This window comes from Bemisia tabaci, chromosome 1 (genome assembly GCF_918797505.1).
Source record: "Bemisia tabaci chromosome 1, PGI_BMITA_v3".
Lineage (NCBI taxonomy): Eukaryota > Metazoa > Arthropoda > Insecta > Hemiptera > Aleyrodidae > Bemisia > Bemisia tabaci.
Window position 1 is genome coordinate 1,692,325 of NC_092793.1, and position 20,820 is coordinate 1,713,144.

General features: G+C 39.1%; 1 protein-coding gene across 5 annotated transcripts in view; it reads left to right on the forward strand.

Annotated features, from left to right (window-relative positions):
* LOC109037207 (uncharacterized) overlaps window positions 1-20,820 on the forward strand; it is a 114,045-nt gene that overhangs the window by 10,257 nt on the left and 82,968 nt on the right. For all 5 annotated transcript variants that reach the window (XM_072299532.1, XM_072299504.1, XM_072299556.1 and 2 more), the window contains exon 4: window positions 15,127-15,222. In XM_072299532.1, coding sequence (XP_072155633.1) covers window positions 15,127-15,222 — 96 coding nt within the window. The remainder of the gene's footprint in view (window positions 1-15,126; window positions 15,223-20,820) is intronic.

Consider the following 20,820-nt stretch of genomic DNA (forward strand, 5'->3'; position numbering starts at 1 on the left):
CAAGTTTTCGCCGTCAGGTTTATGCGGGCGCTGTAACCCGACTTTCGCGGGAAATCAAACTTTCCGATTCTGGCGCTGTCTATGCGCATATTTTCGATTGAACTTGAATTTCATGCGTTGGCGCCATTTTCACAAGCTATACTTAATTTTTTCACTATGAATTGATTCAATAAAATTATTATTACTCTTTTATCCCGTGTATGTTCCACAATTTTTCCGCAATATATAAGCGGAGGCTTCATCTTCACTAGAAAAGCCTTTACTGACTTTCTGAGCAACAGTTGGAAAAATGACAGTGGATTTTTAATCATTTTACGTTCATATTTAAAAATTGAATGAATACCTAAGTAATCTCAACAACCCTTCAAATCATGCTCGAGCTTATATTCTGAGTTCAGAAAAGTTGCCATAGGTAATTTTAGTGATGTTAAAAATAATTGTAGCAGGCGCAGAAATTCATCATATTGTTTATTGAGCTTCTAATGATCTAACAATAGGTAGATATAGACATTGAAAGTGTAGGAGTGCTAATCCAGTAAAGCACCGCACCTTCACTCCATGGTGTCGTAAAGATTGTATGTCTGCCATTATTGTAGTGAAACAAATAACTAATCGGGAATACTTATGGGAATCGCTCCTTCAAAATATGATCAAAATAAGCGGATATTGATAGGTCAACAATGTATCGCTGAAGCAGAAGCGTCTAAATCCTCTTGAGGCAACGGACGGTGACAGTCTCAACCAACTGATGACGCTTCACAAATTTTAAATTTCCATATTCCCAGAGACACGCGCTGAAATCCTGTTTCTCACCCCTCTTTCCGACTGCTCTCCGAGTCCATGAGCAAGACAGGAAGAAAATAGGCAAGCTACCTACCACTGTTTGCCTACCTATGTGTTTTTTTTCTTAAACTTGATTTTCAAAGGTGACTCATGTAAAGAGCAACTGACAAACAAGATTTCAGAACCTGCCTTTGCATTTCACTAACCTAAGACACAAACCCAACCTTATCATTGATATTCTTTCGCTTACACTGTACATTATTCTCCCATTGAGATTCGATATGAACTTAATTCAAAGATGCTTTTGAATTTAATTATTCGGGTAGATTGGAATATGGAGCTTTCAGTCTACCTGTAAAGCACATTTACTAACATTCACTGCTGTCACAAGATATTTTTGCACAGGCAGAGCTACTTTCCACAGTTGATGCATCTCTAACGCCAAGGCTCAATTATGACAAGTGATTCAACGACCAAAAATTGTTACACGCCTCAATAAAAACCGTATTCTTATCTCAAATTGCAAATCTTGGATAACAGAGCACTCACCAAAAAATCTCCTTCCTTCTACCTCAGTATGAGAATAGTGATGATACTTTGGAGCAATAACTTTGAACTAGTTTCAATAAATGATGGCCTCAGAATTTGAGTCATCATTTACAAGAGATTGGATCAAAGAAATAAGTCAGCAGGTCACGGTTGTGGCTGGTCTCACACTTCCAGTAGGACAACCAGAAAATAGATACATGGATAACACACAAATTCAAGAGCTACACAGCTCTGATTGGATCAGATTTTAGATTTAATCGGTAGATTAAAATGAAAAAATTCAGTGCACTACGTAAAGGGAAGCAGGGTGCCTTATCTTGAAATCTTAGGCAAATCGTGTGGATACAGTAAAAAAGTTCTCCGCAGATGATGAACTGGTAGGTAAGGCTATTACTCAATTGTAGCCTGTAAAGCTCTTTGCTTGCTTTGCTTCTTTAGTCATAAAATGTTGATTAGAGTTGCAAGAATTATCTGAAAAAGCAGTAATAAGCCTGGATTCCATCTGACACTAAACACCTTCACTAGAAAATAACGTCCTACGTTTAGCTTAATAAGGATAAATAAGCCACATATAACTGAAGGAATCACGTAAAAGTGCTTAAGCAACAATTAAAGTAAAATTATGATTGTAAAAAATGTTAAATAATGGCAAAATTAAAGCTAAATCGTGGGATAAGCACCAGCCGTTTACGAACGTTATGATAATAAATGTGCCGTATTGCCGATCGCGCACCTGAAAATCGCATTTGAAGTCGAATTTCAACTAATTTCAACCTCCGGTTCGTTTATGCGGAGTGCGTTAACCTAGTCTTTAGTGTAAAATAAGGTTTCAAACACAAATTTCGGAAACCTACATTTCGTTAGTTCCGTATCGTTTATGCCGTGATTTGAACCATGGTTTCAAACTCAGGTTTTGATTGAAGTTAGGTTAAGAGGCTCGCATAAACATAGCTATTGTGCATCCGCGCAGGTTCCGTGATTTTCCCTCCCCTCCAGTAGCATTTTCATGTCAAGAAACTACGAATTTTTTTTTCCCATCCATCCATTTCTTCAATCCAGCGGTCATTTTTATTGTACGACAAAGTCGAATTTTCGATTTTTGTCCATAGAACACTGCACTGTGCGGCGCGGCGCGAGGAAGAACCTCCCATCTCCCATGCATTAGTATAGGCAGAAACAGCCTTTTCTTTTTTAGGCTTCAGCGACAACTTTTTTAAAATTTGATTTTTCAGATTTGCTATACGGCTCTTAGCTTCATTCCTGCTAACAATAAGTTTGAGGGAAATCGCTTCCACAGTTGTTTTGTGAAGTGTTGATGACGAATCGGTACGGTAGCTTTAGATAAATAACCAGCCGTGATTAGCTAGCTACGCGAGCTGTCACGCCTGGCCGGGAAGTGCCCCTGGACCCCCGGTTCCTTGCTTCGCGATGAACTTTTGACTCGCTCTGCGAGCCACCCCTCATTGCTAATAACTTTAGAGGAAATGCAACATTTTCGTCTGAATCTTCTTTTACACCGAATTGAACGAAAATCGATGGAGCAAGAGCCGAGAAAGAATTTTATTCCACGGTCGGCCTCTTGGATTTCGGGATTTTGAAAATTTAACAAAAAATTCGAGTTTCTTGTCAAAAAATACTACCTTACAACGACTTTTACAAAAATTGATCGAAAAGAAGCCAAGATAGCAATTTAGGCCACATTCACCAACCTGGATTTTGAATTTTCGAAAATTTCATATATAATGACGAGTTTTGCATCAAAGAATACTTCCTCACACCGGCTCTCACAAAAATCGATCACACGGAAGTAAAGATAACATTTTAGGCCACGAACGCCAAATAAGATTTTGGAATTTTGAAAATCTGACCAAAAATTCGAGTTTACCGTCGAAGAATACCCTTTTTATTTATTTTTTTTTATTTTTTTTTTTTATTTTTTATTTTTTTATTTTTTATTTTTTATTTTTTATTTTTATTTTTTTATTTTTTTATTTTTATTTTTTTATTTAACTAGCCCTCAAGGGCTAATCCCATCTGCTCGTAAACCAGTTTGAGCCAATCCCTAACCTATTATTTCATATTTAACCATTCCCTTACCAGTCCCTATAGACCAAACTCCTTCCACCTGTAATATCTCGGTAGAAGCTCACCCTCCCCCCAGTTATCTTTTTGAAATTTCATTAATTCATTCCATACCCAGATAGCACAGGAATATTCAGAGAATATTCTGAGGACATTCATTGATAAATCCAGAACATTCTCAGAATATTCTGAGAATGTTCTCGGAATATTCTCAGAACATTCTGAGAAAGTGTGAATGAAACAAGTTCAGAACATTAGGAATATTCTAGGAATATTCTGGGAATGTTCCATCAAAGAACATCCGTGGGACATTACAGAGAAGAAAATTCCACATAAAAATTTCCACGGACATTTTATTTTTTAACGATTGAAGAACAGGAAATGTTCAAGATTTTTTTTTTAAATTTTGATAGAAAAAAAATTGAACATTTTCTATGGCATTCAAAAAAAGGAAGGAAATCAAGACACTTTTAAAATTAAATACATTTGCGTGTTGAATGATCATTTGCGACTTTGACACACATTTAATTTTAAAATCATGATTATTTTTCTGGTCATTACAAATTGTAATATTTTTTTTAAGAAAGAATTGACAGTACAGGGATTTCTCGTAACAGGGGGGAACAAAAAATGTCGGTGGAAATTCATGATTCTACGGTAATTGAAGCTGGCAGTGGAAACTTTGAAATAAGATACCATAAAATCTAGAGAGGAAAAACGAAAGAAGTATCTTTATTCAAAAATCAAATTTAGCAAATAAGCTGTAGGCGATTGAGAACAGAACGCTGATGATAGCTTGAACTGGAGAAGTGGTCAAATGAGAAAATAAAATTTACAATTCGAACGCCAAAAATAACACCTACTTGTGCGCTTTGACATTGCTTAGCTGCGCCTTTTTTTAGGAAGAAAACACAAATTTGGGGCTCTTATCACAAGGATTTCCCCTGAGAAACTCTTACCTACTAGAAAAAATAAAGAAAATGAAAAACATAATAAATTTAATATAAATTACCCCTGAGAAACTCTTACCTACTAGAAAAAATAAAGAAAATGAGAAACATAATAAATTGAATATAAATTACCGAAAGTCACAAAACAGGTAACACAATTGAGAATTGACATACTTGCTGATGATAATGATTTGAAGAAATATTGACGGTGGAAATTTATAATACTACAGTAAATGAAGCTAAATGACGATAAGGAATTGAAATTGTAACTTCAACACGCATTTAATTTTAAAATCATGATTATTTTCCTAAACATTACCAAAAAATACAATGATACCTTATAAAAATAAAAGTATTGACAGCACAGTGATTGCTCGTTAGAAAAGAAAAAAAAAAAAAAAATATGTAGGTGGAAATTCATGATACTACAGTAATTGAAGCTGGCAGTGGAAACTTTGAAATAAGATACCATAAAATCTAGAGAGGAAAAACGAGAGAAGTATCTTTATTCAGAACGCTGATGATAGCTCAAGCTGGAGAAGTAGTCAAATGAGAAAATAAAATTTACAATTCGAACACCAAAAATAACACCTACTTGTGTGCTTTAACATTGCTTTACTGCACCTTTTTTTAGGAAGAAAATACAAATTTGGGGCTCTTATCACAAGGATTTCCCCTGAGAAACTCTTACCTACTAGAAAAAATAAAGAAAATGAAAAACATAATAAATTTAATATAAATTACCCCTGAGAAACTCTTACGTACTACCCGCCCGGCAAAGCAACGTTGCAAAAACGTTGCGGCAACATTGCCAATTATCTGGTAATGTTTCCTGGCAAAGTGTTGACAAGGTTGTGGCAAACAGAATTTTGTCTCACGGGCCGCAACGTATCCTGGCAACGTTTCTGCAATGTTTCACAGTAATATTACCATGTTATTGCTGAGTAACATTTCGGATATATTATCCTGGCACTTTTTAAAAAGATTACACAGAAACGCTATCATAACGTTACTTGAATTATTGAGGCAGTTTAAACCAGGACCAACTTTACGATTACCCACCCTCTCACCCGGCAAGGCAACATAGCCAATTACATGGGTGGCGTTTCTGGGCAACATAATGGCAATGTGACAAATTGTGGCAAAAAATATTCCGTATGGATGCCACCTTTAAGTCAATTAATTAATACATTTTAAAAAAATTAAAAAATTGATTCGTTTAAGCGCGGAAAAACGAAGAGACGGGCCCGGAATTTAATAAGTGTAGTAAAAAAATTAAGGAAGGAAAAAAAATGAAAAAATATTAAAGTGAAAAAAACTAAGAAATTCCAAGTCCCGTAACTAAATGAAGGGTTCAGTGCATAAATCAGGTGTGACATTTTTGTGATGTCGAGAAAACGCGTTTGAAGCATGAAAATTACATGGGACCTATATACCAGGTGGTCCGCGCCGCCACGGGCGGGTACGAGCTCAGCTCGAATGTTCAGAGGACATTCTGAGAATATTCCGAGTTTACCTGCTGATCCAGAATATTCTCAGAATATTCTCTGAATATTCAAATGCTGCCCAAAAAGTCGGAACATTGTCAGAATATTCTCCGAACTTTTTGTGCTATCTGGGTACCCTATTTCTAAAAGCTCCCAATTGCAGTTCCTCCCATTTCTCACAACCGAACAATGTATAATCTCTCATTCCCTTAAAGAATAGCATACTGTCTACATCCCTAGCGTCGTTGTATTTCAACTCTAAATTCCTTCCCTTTCTTCTATCTAATATTTCCAATAACTCCCTGTCTCTTATATCAATCAGTCCTCTCCTCATCTTATATATGAAGATAAAAACCCTGGCTTTTATCAACAATTCTATGCATAGCCAGCCTAAGGTCTCCAGCATATCAATTATTCTATTTTCCTTATCACACCGTAGTATGTATCTCATGGCCGAATTCTGTCCCTTTTGTAAATTTCTGATATCTTTACTACTTGCCTCTCCAAGAAGAGAAATGCAGTAATTTAATTTTGCTCCAATTAGTGAATTGTAGACTAACCTCCTACTCTCCTTCCCTATAAAATCCTTAACCCTCCATAGCATACTAATCTTAGCTCTATACTCCTTAGTCACCTTTCCTATATGTTCTTTCATTTTCAGATCTTCTGATATCCATACCCCTAAGTATTTCATCACCCTAACTCTTTCTAATTCAAAGTTTTCTATCATTATCCTACCCGACCATGTACCGGGCCTTACTTCAAATACCATATATTTAGTTTTCAGTACATTCAGAACCAACCAATTTTTTTTCAACCACCTCCCTAGTCTTCTTAGATCTCTACTAATTACCTCAGCCACTTTCCCTACATCTCCTTCACTACTAAAGACTAACGTATCATCAGCAAAAAGGCTCAATTCACTCTCCTTCATCACCTCCTTTGGATCATTTATATAAATTAAGAATAATAGAGAGATTTTTAACCGTGTTTCACGAACATCGAACGAAAATAAAGGAGAAAGAAAAAAGAGAAGGTAGTCAAAGAAACATACGATCACTGAGGCGAATGATCTATGAGATGGAACATAAAAATACAGTTAAGAATGGAGGACAACTTTGAGGAGATACTTAAGTGCTGGCAGGTTAACACTATGTACGTGAAAGGAGTAAAGGAATGGAATAGTTCGCGAGGAAGGCACACGGTTGGAAGATCAAACGCTCTCGAGGCACGCTACACAGGACAATCGGTGGCTCCGCTGTGACGTCACACGACAACAACCTGTTCAGCGCGGTGCGCGTAAACAACCTAATATCCCCAATGCATTACTGTAGGGAGAAACTACGTTTCGCTCAACTTTTGCAGACAACTTTTGCAAGACGTCATAATATTTTTCTACTCCTTTTGACCGTATCCAGGCGTGTACCAAGTTCTAAGAAAATCGTTTCGGCGGTTTGGCATTCGGAGGGGGGGGGGGAGGTGGGCGGCGGAGGGCAGAATGAGTAGGTACGGCAGTTTAATATACGGGGTGTCCCAAAAGTCCGTATCCCCCTTGGAAACTTTTGAACAGTTAGAGATAGAAAAACGAAACTAGGGAAATGTTTCTCTCTCAAAGGAGACCATCTTCTAGCAGGGGCAAACTTTTTGTCCCTCCCTCAGGGGGCGGCAAGGCAATTTTTTTTCTCAAATGGTAACCCCTACTTTGTGATACGTCATTGGAAAGAACATTAAAAATACAGAATTTTGGAGCAAACTGCAGATCAATATCTTAATTTTTGGCCGAGTTAAGAAAGGTCGAAGGTCAAATTTGACCAATTTTCAAAAAATCATAACTCAAACATAGGCTCATAGGCTCAAATTATCGTAAAGAAAAAAATGAAACGGAAAAATTTACCAAATTGTGATCAGTTTTAAGTAGGCTCATTCCACTTCAATTCGAACAGACTTGTAACCACCCTGACTCGGATTTCCATAATTTTTTTTTACTTAATCTATAGGTCAATATAAGAAAAAAACCCAAATTTTCAGCTTTATATCTTCAATACTTCTTGAGAAAAAATTCTTGAAGTTTTAGAGCCTTTTCTGAAAATGCACTTTCCAAACTCCGAAAATAGGAATGTCTTGTGTTTGAAAAAGCCTTATAAGTTTTGGAGTTTGAAAGATTTTAAGCTGAAATTTGGCACACTAGTTTGTGTTAGTGTGTATTTTAAGGGGAAAATTCCCGATTGAATCCAACTCACTCAGGAGGGCCAACCGAGCTGAAGATACGCCGTTTTAGCTCTGATTTTTAACGCTTAAAACAAGTTTTCTTACAATGTTTTGCCTGTCCATACTTCACTATTTTATCACATAGAATTGGATACATGAATTCGCTTTATCGATTTTTCCCAATTTTACAAGGAACATTGGTGGTTTCCGGGATCGATTTACGTCAGTATCGGTAAACAAAAGAATTAATGTTCCGTGGACAGAATGTCTTTCTTCTTGGCTTAAATGACTCGGCAGACGCTCTACTTCATGAATCTGAAGCGTTTTTGCTTTTGATTTGTCAACAAATTAAAACTCGTTCAGGCAAATCGTGCCAGGAGAAAGTCACGAGAAATCGGCGAAAACGCACGATGATGCTCCTTTGAGGGGTAAGCAAGGGCATTTTAAAAGTGATAAGGTAAAGTGTGTTATTTTTCCTGTAAAAGTCTCTAAAAAGTATGTTACCTCGAACAACTTCTAAGCCGTAGCAACATTTTAAAGGTAGAAAAAAGGCACACCGGACGGGGAGAATGTTAGGAAAAATCGGCGAAATCACACGATGTAGTCACTTTAGGGGGTGATAAAAGGCATTTAAAAGTGGTGAGGTAACTTGTGTTATTTTTCATGTAAGTAAAGGCCGGGCTGACCGGCGAGGCGCCCCCAAGGGGCCAAGGCAACTGGCTACTGCCGTCGTGCACCCCGAAGTTGGACCGTGCTCCTTAACTTTTAACTTCGTACTATTGACACATTGTGTATCCTCTATATTCCCGCAAGGCTCAGCGGCCGTCTGATAGCCAACGGAAGGTCTTATCAAAGACTGTGGCAGACGCTGCAGAGCACGGAATTGCGGAGCACGGCCATGCCTCCACCGAGTTGGACTGTGTTGTTGCAATCTACACTGATAGGTAGCGCTGGCAGTCGCGCACACTACGAGTGATTACCGATTTTTCACAACCCAGTCGAACAGTGCAGACGGATTACTTACTGGGTGACCATGTCCCTCCCGCACCCTGTTACCTCGCAGGGTCAGGGTATTGGAGTGGCGTAGTCATCCACAGTCACGATGACTGATATTTGAGTGTCCTCAAATATCAGTCAACTCCGGGGATTGAACCCGGGACCTCAGTGTTGGCAGCGAACTGCCTTGACCACTACACCACTGAGGCTGACTGCTATTTTTTATGTAAATTACCCTAAAAAATGTCTTACTTTCAAAAATTTCAAAGCCGTAGCCACATTATAAAGGGATGAAAAATTATCCGCGAAATGACGGAAAAACGCGATTGAATCGCGTCCCAAATTTGAAGTTCCCGCTTGGAGACTTGTCGGTCCTGGGGGCACCCCTTAGGATGATCCGATCCGGCTGAAATATTTTGTACGTCCATTTTACACCAAAAGACAACTTTATGGGGGATCAGACATTTGATTTTCGAAAAGTCGAAAAATAAGAACCGCCCTACCCCGAACTCAATTTTTTTGAGCGCTTTTTGCTAAAAAGTGCGATTAACAAAGGAAGAAGCCGCACACCCACAATTTTTATTTTTTAATCAGTTAGAGCATACTCTGAAGTAGATTTACGAAAAAAAAAAGTTGGCAATATCTGGTTAGCTTCGATCGCTACGCCCATTTCACGAAAACTAGTTTTTAGGGTTAAAATTCAGGGCTGAAACGGCGTATCTTCAGCTCGGTTGACCCTCCTGAGTCAGTTGGATTCAATCGAGAATTTTTCCCTTAAAATACACACTAACACAAACTAGTGTGCCAAATTTCAGCTTAAAATCTTTCAAACTCCAAAACTTATGAGGCTTTTTCAAACACAAGACATTCCTGTTTTCGGAGTTTGGAAAGTGCATTTTCAGAAAAGGCTCTAAAACTTCAAGAATTTTTTCTCAAGAAGTATTGAAGATATGAAGCTGAAAATTTGGGTTTTTTCTTATATTGACCGATAGATTAAGTAAAAAAAAAAAATCATGGAAATCCGAGTCAGGGTGGTTATAAGTCTGTTCGAATTGACATGGAATGACTCAGTAAAAATCGCAGAAATCACTTCGAACTTATTTTAAGGGGGAATTCGGACCCCCAAGTACGTCAGTTCTAAGTTCGTTCGATTTTCTCGCGAAATGAGCCTAATTTCTCTTAACTGTGCCTCCACATTTGTTAAATTATAAAGCGCTATTACCACGAAATTAATGATAGTTTTATTAAGAGACTTGAGTTCAAATAGAAGAGACTTGCTTGAAGTAAAAAGTAAGTCTCAGCAAGGTCAAAATCAGTTCAAAATTACGTTTGCAAGCCCCCAAATTTCGGTAAAAGATTAAAAAAACGGCACAAAAAGGTGCAGGGTGTTTCCTGTTTTATTTTTACTTTCTCGCTCCCCTAGGGTAGAGAGGAAGTATTGTCATCCTCCAAGGGAAAAAAAAAAAAAGTTGAAATTTCATCATTTCTAGACGTTTTAAGGTCCCAGGAGTCAAAATAACCATACTTGAAAAAATGTGTGTCCGTCCGTCAGCCAGCTGTCCCCCAAATCTGTGTACAGCGATATCTCAGAATCTATCTGTTCGATTTCATTCAAAATTGGCACAGAATACCATTTCTATGGTCTCCTTGTGCACGTCAAACGATTTTGGGGTACGCTAAAATTTGGGGGGGCTAAGGTCAAATTGGGTTAAAGGTCCATTTTCAGCAAAATCACACGGAAAGCTCATTTTGAGGGACTGTAAATTTTGAAAAATGCCTTTAATTCTTTAACGGCGGGCATCAAGCACATCTCCTGAGTCATTAATTTAAGTTCCTACAAAATCTTTGTACTAAACTCAAAATTTAAGGGATTACGAGGCCCAAATGTACGGCACTTTGCTCCGCGACATCATAAACAGCTCATTTTCAAGGACTGTAAATTTTAGAAAAAATGCCTTTAATTCTTCGAAAGTTGGCATGAGAGCACCACCTGGTTCATTAATTTAAGTTCCTGTGAGGTCTTTGGACTAAACTAAAAATTGAAGGGTTACGCGTCATATAGCGAGGAGAGCACTTCGGTCACACGGAGACCTCATGGACGGTAGATTTTGAAAAAATGCCTTTAATTCTTTGGAAGTTGGCTCAAAAGCACCACCTGAGTCATTAATTTAAGTTCCTATAGGAGCTTTGGACTAATCTCATAATCGCAGAGGGGCCGATAGGAAACGCTCAATTCTCCGATAGATGAGTCGGAACGTTTCAGGATATTAGCAGCAAACGCTTTGAGTCCGGTGAAATCTAGGAATTCAAATGCATTATATAATGCATCATATACTATCTTCAAAATTACTCCGTAGGTATACATCAAGCAAAATTAGACAAATAATTAGGTACTTAAATTGCATACTATGAATCATCGAAGCTAACGCAAGAACTGACCCTTAGATCTTTTTTAGAAACTAATATGTTTGTCGTTAATGAATTTAGAATCTCAGCAGATTCCATCTTTCGCGGTTCCTTTTTACGAGGTACTGAACACAAATATAATATAATAAAACTGCACAAACATGGTTGATTTAATGATATGCGCGTTATAAATTGGTTATAACCCGTTTAGGTTTGTTGACGTTTGTTCTTGTTCTTGTGTAAAGACACAGTGAAACGAACAGCAAGGAGGTGGCGCTATCTGTTGTTTTCGTTTCTAATTACGGGGATACGCGCTAAGGAAGTAACGCTCTTGGCGGGCGGGTGGTGAACCATTACCAGCAAGTAGATTCGGCCGCCAAATTTAAAATTTGGGCGATGCTAAGCGAAAACCGTTGAGTTTTAAGACTATTTAAACATCGAATAGTCATTCTACCCATTAAAGTAGATTTTTGATGGCTTTTGCCCGTGCTTTAGGAAAGATTATAATTTATAATCGTATCTGAAGGATGATGCCAATGAATCTTATGGATCCTTATGAATCGTAGAAAAGCTAAGATTTTTACGGATCGCCGTCTTTAATAAGAGGCATCATTAATCAATTACATATTTAATTGAAGATGCCTCATAAGATCGACAAGTCGAGTCCGAATGTATGAATTCATCACATACCTCGAAGACATTTACAATAAAGTGCAGTGGTTTGAATAAAAATTTCATAATTATTATCCTGCGATCAAAATTCCAATCAAACTTTATGATTTTGTGAAATTGGCAGTATTTTCCTTAATATTTCAGTAAAAGTGTATATGCCGGCGCGGAGCGGCGGCAAAAGCGAGAAAGTCTTGTGCGATCTTCGCACTATGATGGGGGGACGAAGCCCCCCCCCCCCACATGCCGGCGCGAAGCGCCGGTACGCGGCGCTTCACAGTGTGTCAAAACCCCAATCTAGCTGCTCAAAACCTCTTCACGTCTCTAAATTTGATCGGATAACCACCAAATTTCGCACAGGCATTAGTGTAAGCTTGAAGAAGGTTCACCTAAAATTTCAAAACTTAGTCATCAAAATTTTCAAAATGGCGGTCATCTAAAAATTCTGTTCAACTCATGTAAAAATCGTAAAATTTCAACTAAATTTTAGGCGCCTTATGTGACCTAATGAACCCCAAAAATTAGTCAAATTGTGTTTTCCGATCCAAAATAAGTCCTGGAGGATGTCTTGGGCTTGTCCATTCCACTTCAAAATGGCGAATTTCTCATTTGGCCATCCAAAGAAATATGAATTCCATATTATTAAAATGATACGTTTCGGCAACTCTAAGTGACAAGTCAAAGATAATATTTTCAAAATGTTTGCCTGTAAAGGAAAATTTCGGCGAGCCCCCCCCCCCCCTCCTCCTTTTCATTTTCCTACGTTTCATAAATCATGTCCGAAACCTTTTCTCATTAGAAATAAATAAGAAAGTCTGTTTCAAATCATACAAGAAACTTGTTAAAATTACGATGAAACTTTGTATTTGAGGACCCCCCCCCCCTCCATGACAGTATAGATAATGGGAAAATCGTAATGAAAGAAAATAAAATTTTAAAAAATTGGTCTGTTCGGGATTTGAACCCCGGTCTTGCAGGTAATAATGAAAGATGCAATCAACTGAGCCACCACACGATCTAATTTGCCCCGGTGAAAAGCCTCATGATAAGGCTCACTCAAATCAGGGGACCGAGCGCGCGTGGTGAGATGCTGCCTCCGTCTCAATTCACCTGTGACAGCCTGTCGGGGGAGATCGCATAACGCCGCCCGCACGCTTTTTCACTAGGAATCGCCGAACAAAATGTGCTCTTACTCTCAAGGTCGCGGAAGGTCGCAGTAAAACTAGAGACATTTCAAATCTACATAGTTTTCTGAACACTCTCATATAAGTTTCATGGTGTTCCGTGTAGTTCCGCGCTTTTGCGGCTCTTTTAAAGCCAGGAAAAGTAAACGGTCTTGGGCACTGTTTTCAATGAGCAATTATAATACTTAAATAATGATTTTGGAGAAATCAACGGTCATATTTCCTTTCTCTGGCCTTTGGCATCTCGTTTCATCCAGAAATGACCCTTTTTCGCCACGAAGTACTCTAAAAAAAAGCAATACAGTGGCACCACTCCTGATGACGAGATTGAGGCTGGACGTTTACCGGCTGCAATCCCTATCATTTTAGCGACCAAAAAATTTATTTTTGTGATAACCATGATAGATACGTAACCAGTGGGTGCCTGTGGACCCACTCTGACCATAAATAACACCATTTGTTGACTTGAAATAAGGGGGGTTTTGAGCAGCTAGATTGGGGTTTTGACACACTGTGCGCTTGCGCCGCGCATAAATTTGCCGGAGGCCAATTTTTTTCTTTATGATAATTTGAACGGGAGTTATGATTTTTTGAAAATAGGTCGGATTTGACCTTTGACCTATCATAGCTTGGTCAAAAATGAAGATATTCATCTGTGGTTTGCGCCAAAATTCTTTATTTAATGTTCTTTCCAATGATGTATCACAAGATAGGGGTAACCATTTGAAAAAAAAGTTGTGGTCCCCCCCCCCCCCCCAAACAAAAATTTTGACCCCCTAGAAGATGGTCCCCTTTGAAGTAGAAACATTCCCAAAGTTCCGTTTTTCTTTCTCTAACCGTTCAAAAGTTACCAGGGTGGGGGAGGGGGGTTCGGACTTCTGGGACACCGTGTATACATACACATGCATTTGAATAGCATATATACTCCTGATACATATATGACACGCGATCGGTGCTCTTCACAAAGTCTCAGATCTGGGTCCAACATCATGAGAGAATGCCATAGGTAGTGTATTTTTCCTCGGAAAATACACCAAAGAAATTGGAGGTCGATTGTGGTACACATCCCTAGAGGTTACCATTTGAAAAAAAAGTCCCCCCCCCCCCCCCCCGAGGGAGGGGCACAATTTTTACCCCCTTTAAAGATGGTCCTCTTTGCGATAGAAACATTCCCAAAGTTTCATGTTTCTATCCCTGACCGTTCAAAAGTTAGAGGGAGGAGGAAGCGGGACTTTCGGAACACCCTGTAGATGAAGTTTCAGGTATCAGGGGGTATTTTTCGACGAATTGTTGTGAAAATTGGTGTCATGTTGTATTTTACCACGGGAAACTCGAATTTTTGGTCAGATTTTCAAAATTCCATAAGCCAAGATGGCGGCAGTTGCCAAAGTGGCGAAGACGGAGTCTTCTCTTTATTATTATTACGATTAAAGTTAATAACTATGAGGGGCGGCTCGCAGAGCGAGTCGCAAGTTCATCGCGAAGCGAGGAACCGGGGGTCCAGGGGCACTCCTCGGCTGGGCGTGACAGCTAATCACGGCTATTATGTATATATACACACATAAATTTGAATAGCATATATATGTTTTCGTTATCGACGACCCGTGATCGATGCTCTTCACATGGTCTCAGGTCCGGGTCCGACATCATTGGAGAATGCAATAGTGTATTTTCTCCGAAAGGTACACTAGTAAAGTGGCCTTTCCATAGGAGGAAGAACTTTTCTCATCCCTCCATAGAATACCCTCCAAAACTTAAAGAGTTTCCAAATCTTTATTGTATAATAATATGACCAACATGATGTTTATTTAGGCCAGAATTCGCAAGGAATGGGAAAAAGAACAGGAAAAAATACTAAGAGATAAAGAGAGGAAAGAAAAAGAAGAAGAAGAAAAGAAGCAGAGACAGGTAATGTACTATCATTTACTCCTCATTATTTATCTAAGTACCGGGTGTGTAGAGCACCCGTCCACTATCTTTTTCTCGGAAACGGCCGAGAATTGAACTTTGGAAGGACAACTCATACGGGTAAATCAACCCCAAAAAATTACTTAAATGAAACTATTTTCAGCCCCCCAAAACCCCATGGGGGGTGGGTTAATAGAGAGGGTATTTTGACTTTGGATTTAAATTCTATGGCTCAAAATAAGAACTTCCTGATCCATGCTCTTTTTCCCTAACCCGACATTTTTTGGAGTTACGGGCCATTTTCGGTCATTTATTGGGCGAATTTCAAATTGACACTGTAGGCGTCTAAATTATCCGATTTTCAAAATCTTAAATTTTCCTGAGAGAAGAGGGCAATACCTTTTTACTTTCTACTTCTCCTTGCGGGTAGAGGAAGTATTGTCATCCCCCTTTCAAAAAAAAAAAAAAAAAAAAAAAAAAAAATTGATTTCTAGTCGTCTGAAGGTGCCTGGAGAAAAAAAACCCAAATTTGAAAAACGTGTGTCCGTCCGTTAGGCGTTCCCCAAATCTGTGGACAGCCATATCTCAAAATCTATTCGTTCAATTTTATTCAAAAGAGCCTCCCAAAAAGTGGCCCCTTTTTTGAAACTCGGGGATTATATTCGTATGCGGCTTTAATGAAACCTTATGATGAGGCAAGCCTCCAGTACAAATCTTACCTTGAGTATACGTCTGGTTTTCCAGATACAGTGTTGCAAAGTTTGCATATTTAAGCTTTAAAAATTGGCATATTTTCAAATATCTTACTTTAGAAAACAACTCCGTCGGATAGAATATGTTATTTTGTGACATTTTACCTACAGTCTGTCTTATCTTTAAATCCATATTCCTATTGATACGGTAATACCGCTCATTCTCTTGATACGAGGGCGGTTCAATAAAGACTGGGACTAAGACTGCCGATAAGTGAAGATATCTTCATCACCGATAAGGCAGGTGATGAGACATCTGATTGTGAGTTTACAGACCAAAATGCATGAAATTATCAATATTAGATCGCTCGTGACAGTGGTTTGTTTGTGTTGGGTAAGATTTTCGCCCTTGACCCATGAAAATTTTGGACTTTGGAGGTCCAAAAGTCGAAAATTTCTAAGAGCAAGGGCATGTTTTCACTGAAGATTTGGATTTTACGCGAAAACTTACGTAGAATTGATGTAGCGTGTGACCTTTTTGTCCTAAATTTTTTTTGCCCCCTTTTTCCTCCATAAATATATGGCATCTCTTGGGGAAATGGGGTTTTAAAGTATTTTGGAGCACAAAGGCTATACGCCCTAACAAGTCTACGTAAATTTTTGCGTAGAATCCACATCTGAAACCAAAACATATCCTTGCTCTTTGATGTTTTCGACATTTGGCCCTCCAAAGCCCAAAAATTTTCGAGGGGTCGATACCCACATAATTTTGGATGAACAGAAGTAATTTGGCACATCAATAAAAAGGTTTGACCACCTCTTCTTTTAGGGGACTTTGAGATTTTAGAATTTGGATAATTCAGACGCCTACAGTGTCTAATTGAAATTTGTCCAATAAATGGTCGAAAATGGCCCGTAACTCCAAAAAATTTGAGGTTAGGGAAAAAGAGCATGATCAAAAAGTTTTTATTTTCAGCCTCAGAATTTAAATCCGAGGTCAAAATATACCCTTCCTATTTGAAAATTGCGACAAACGGGAGGCACCGCCCCTTAAACCCCCCCTCTCCCCAATGGGGTTTTGGGTAGTTGAAAATATTTTGATTTGATTATTTGGGGTTGTCGTAAGAGTTGTCGTTCCCAAGTTCAATCATCGGCTGTTTCCGAGAAAAAGATAGTAGACGGATGCTCTGGAACACCCAGTATATATAGCAAATCGCTATGTCTTAAGAAGTGTAACCTTCTCATACACCAAACTTTAAGACCATGTTTCACCTCTTATATTAACCGTTCATTTAGGGGTTTGACTAGCTAGAAATAAGGATTTTTTCTCAACTTTTTACTCTTACATTTGGTGGTGGTAGTCTCAAATGAGCTTATCCTTCTCAATTTTGCACATTTTCCTCATGTATGTGTATTTAATAGCTTTTCTAAAAGAATTGTTAATGTAATTTTAAACTAAACAATATTTTAAGTGTAATAAGTTCCTGCATCAAAGCTTTTCTTCAACTATCCAGTTTTTTGTTGTTTTTTCATCTTATGTAAATGATCTGTTATTGACTTATCGACCCGGTTAGCTCCACCAAGGATATAATTTTTTTTGGCTAGTGTCTTTCATAGCTTGAGGTGATACTTCAGCATTAGTTTCGAAATAACACCACGTCTAAAATCTGGCTCTGAAATCAGTGATTATCATAATAACATTTATACTGAATTCAAAGACTTAAAGTTCAAGTAGCATATGTCGAGAATGTTCAAAGCCAAAAACGAGCTTTGAAAGTCTAACAACAGCAGCTTGATCTCAGATTCTCTTATGGGATACATGTAATCTGTAAGTTTGAGAAAAATATATCACGGTGGGACAGGGAGATCTGCATGTGCTGAGAGAGATTATTTGTGATTGGTCGCATTAGGGTCATTTTTCTTATCCCAATTTCTTTCTGGGATTAAGTTTTTGAGCTTCACAGATTACCTTTCTTATCTCTTTTAGTGTTAATAACGAGAAGCATGAGGTATGACTAGCATGAGCTAAAACGTATGACTCTTCAATTTTAACAGAAATCATTCTTTATAATGTAAAATGGTAAGCTGTAATGAGTAATAGATACCGAACGCTGGGCGTGTTCGCTACCTCATCCACTTCATCACCCTTCCCCGCACATTCTGCGCCTGCTACAGGCTACTCCTTCTCAAACAGAACTCCTACTCCATCCCCACTTTCTCTTCCGGCTTTTTGCCGTTTTCCTTCCGCCTCTTTGCCACTTTCTCCTCTGATCATTTACAGTTTTCCGACCAGTTTAGGCCAGTTTTTGCTCAACTTTGCGATATTGTCCGTCGTGTTTTGTCTACTTGAGCTAGGTTTATTTATTTTTTTTTCTCCTTTTTCTTTCGTCCTTCTCTTACGTTTCTTTATCTCTACTTTCTTGTACTCTTTATACAAATGTTTTCTTTCTTATAATAAAGTATCATTATTTTTGACTCCCTCGACAATTCTGAGCATGTTGGGTTTCAATCGACCTACTTATGTTACTTTAAGTTTTTATCTACTTTCAGACATTTACAATTTTATTCATTAATCATAAGATATTCATTTAGTTTCATTTTTATATGTTCACCACTCTGCGGTGCTATTTGACTTATTCCTAGGTAGACCCCCCTCGCCCTCCGTCTCCTGACGGCTCCTTGGCCAGGGCCACCCCTCGTTGTATCATCCCCACTCCAGCACCCCAGATGCGCGCGCATCCTTCGCCGAGTGGAGGACCCCGTCTTCCCAGCGGCCGCTCTTGCCGCTGCAATTCAGTCCCGTTTTCAGAGCCCCCTGCGCTTCACTTGAATTCGAGGCTCCTGGCCTGTCCAGTAATCCTATTTATTTGCCGCAGAGTGGGTACACCTGATGTACGTCACTTCGCCAAATAAATCTAAAGTGTGAAACATTACCCCGTGTTACATCACTTACCCTGACTCCTGACTCCACTGAGTCAATTGAGCAGCTACCGGCACAAACTTGGCACATCTTTTAGGTGCGCTGAAAAGTTCGCGCTGACTCTCAACTTGGCTCACGGCACGGACTGGGCACGTCGCAGACGCGCTTAACAGTTCGCGCTGATTGACTCTCTATTTTTTTTTTTATTATTATTTTATTTATTCAGTTGAGGGACGTCGAAACACCCCCCCCCCCCCCCAAGGGAAAGCCATACTTTATTTTTTATTATTTATTTATTTGTTTTTGGTTTTGGTTTTGACGGTTCCCGTTCAGAGCATATGTATTATTCTTCAAGAACCATTCTATTATTTTTATTTTGAAGTATTATTATCACTGTAAAGTAAGTAAGTAAGGGCGGAGCTGACTGACGAGGTGCCCCAAGGGGCCAAGGCAACTGGCTACTGCCGTCGTGCACCCCGAAGTTGGGCCGTGTCCCTTAACTTCGTACTGTCGACATTCTATATTGCCGCAAGGCTCAGCGGCCGTTTGATAGCCAACGGTAGGTCTTAGACGCTGCGGAGCATTGATGTTCGGAGCTTGGTCATGCCCTCACCAAGTGGGACTGTGTTGTTTTAATCTCAACTAATAGGTAGCGCTGGCAGTCTTGCACCCGACGAGTATTATTATCATAATTGACTTCCTCAGTAATTCTGAACATACATTATTAATCTTTTTATATTTCATCTCCTTTTATAGTTCGGAAAATCGCCTCTGGCTAGGGGTGTTCAAACGATTCTTACCGGGAGGCTATCGGTATCGTCTCTTACCGAAACTGGTGGCAGTGCCGACAGTGGCGATGATATCGTTAACAGCCCGCCTTATCGGATTTTCGAGAGCTCGCACTCAATGCATTATTGCCCCGTGTGTCGATTTGTCAGACTGCCTCGCGCGGCAGCGCGTAAAATAGATGTACAAGTGGCAAATGCTTATTTTCGTCAGCTCCTAAAACTCAGATCGCTATCGGTAAGAGCGCTCTTATCGTGACTTTTTCTTGACGGAACTGTTTCGGTAGCTTACCGACTACCGCTAGAACAGCCCCACCTCTGGGTATCGGTAGGATATAGTTCCTTTAATTTTCATAAGAGCTCAAGGACTCGCGTGGAGTTGTATACGGACACTAATGCCGTGAACCAAAAAATCGAAACGCTGCAAGGAAAAATTTCTCACCACATACCCCTGAAAATTCACCTCAAGTTTTCATCAGATACAAATATTATACAAATTATACTGAAGCATGCATGACCGGATATACGTGAATACCGCCCCTAGGTCATCGTGATTTATGGCCCATAGGACTTGCCCTTGTACGGTATAGAGGAAGGTTGATTAAAAAAATCGACCTCCGAAATTCAAAATTGTAAAGGGGGGGGGGGAGTTGCATCTTGGTTTCCAACAACCAAAGCAGTCTTCAAAAAAAGAAAAAAATAAGAAAATACTTCGGATCCTACTTTTACAGCTTGTTTAGAAATATCATATAATTTAAGCTGTTTTTTCCGCCTCTTCGGTGGAACGACGTGTGCGGTGGCGCTGTATCATTGTTATTTTCTGTGCTCAATTTTTTGCCGCCCCTGAAAATGTGTCACTCAAGGCCGCGGCTTAGAGTGGCAAATTGCTTGAATGCGGCCATGGATGTTTGTAGATGTAGAATTACCTAGGAGAGGACACTGGAATAGTAATAGAGACAAAAAGTTTTTTGGCACTGCATGGAATTTCTTCAACCGTGCTTGGAAAACATGCAGATTAAGTACATAAAGTGTGCTGGGCTGATGTTACTCGTTGAAGCGTTGCTCCTGTTTTGACATCGAAGCTCATCATTAAGGTATGCTCTCTCTGCAGCATACGTCCTAATTCTCAATCATAGCTTTCTTTTTGTTTCAAAACTTTCTTTATGTCAGTACTTGAATTACTGGAAGTGATAATGTTGCC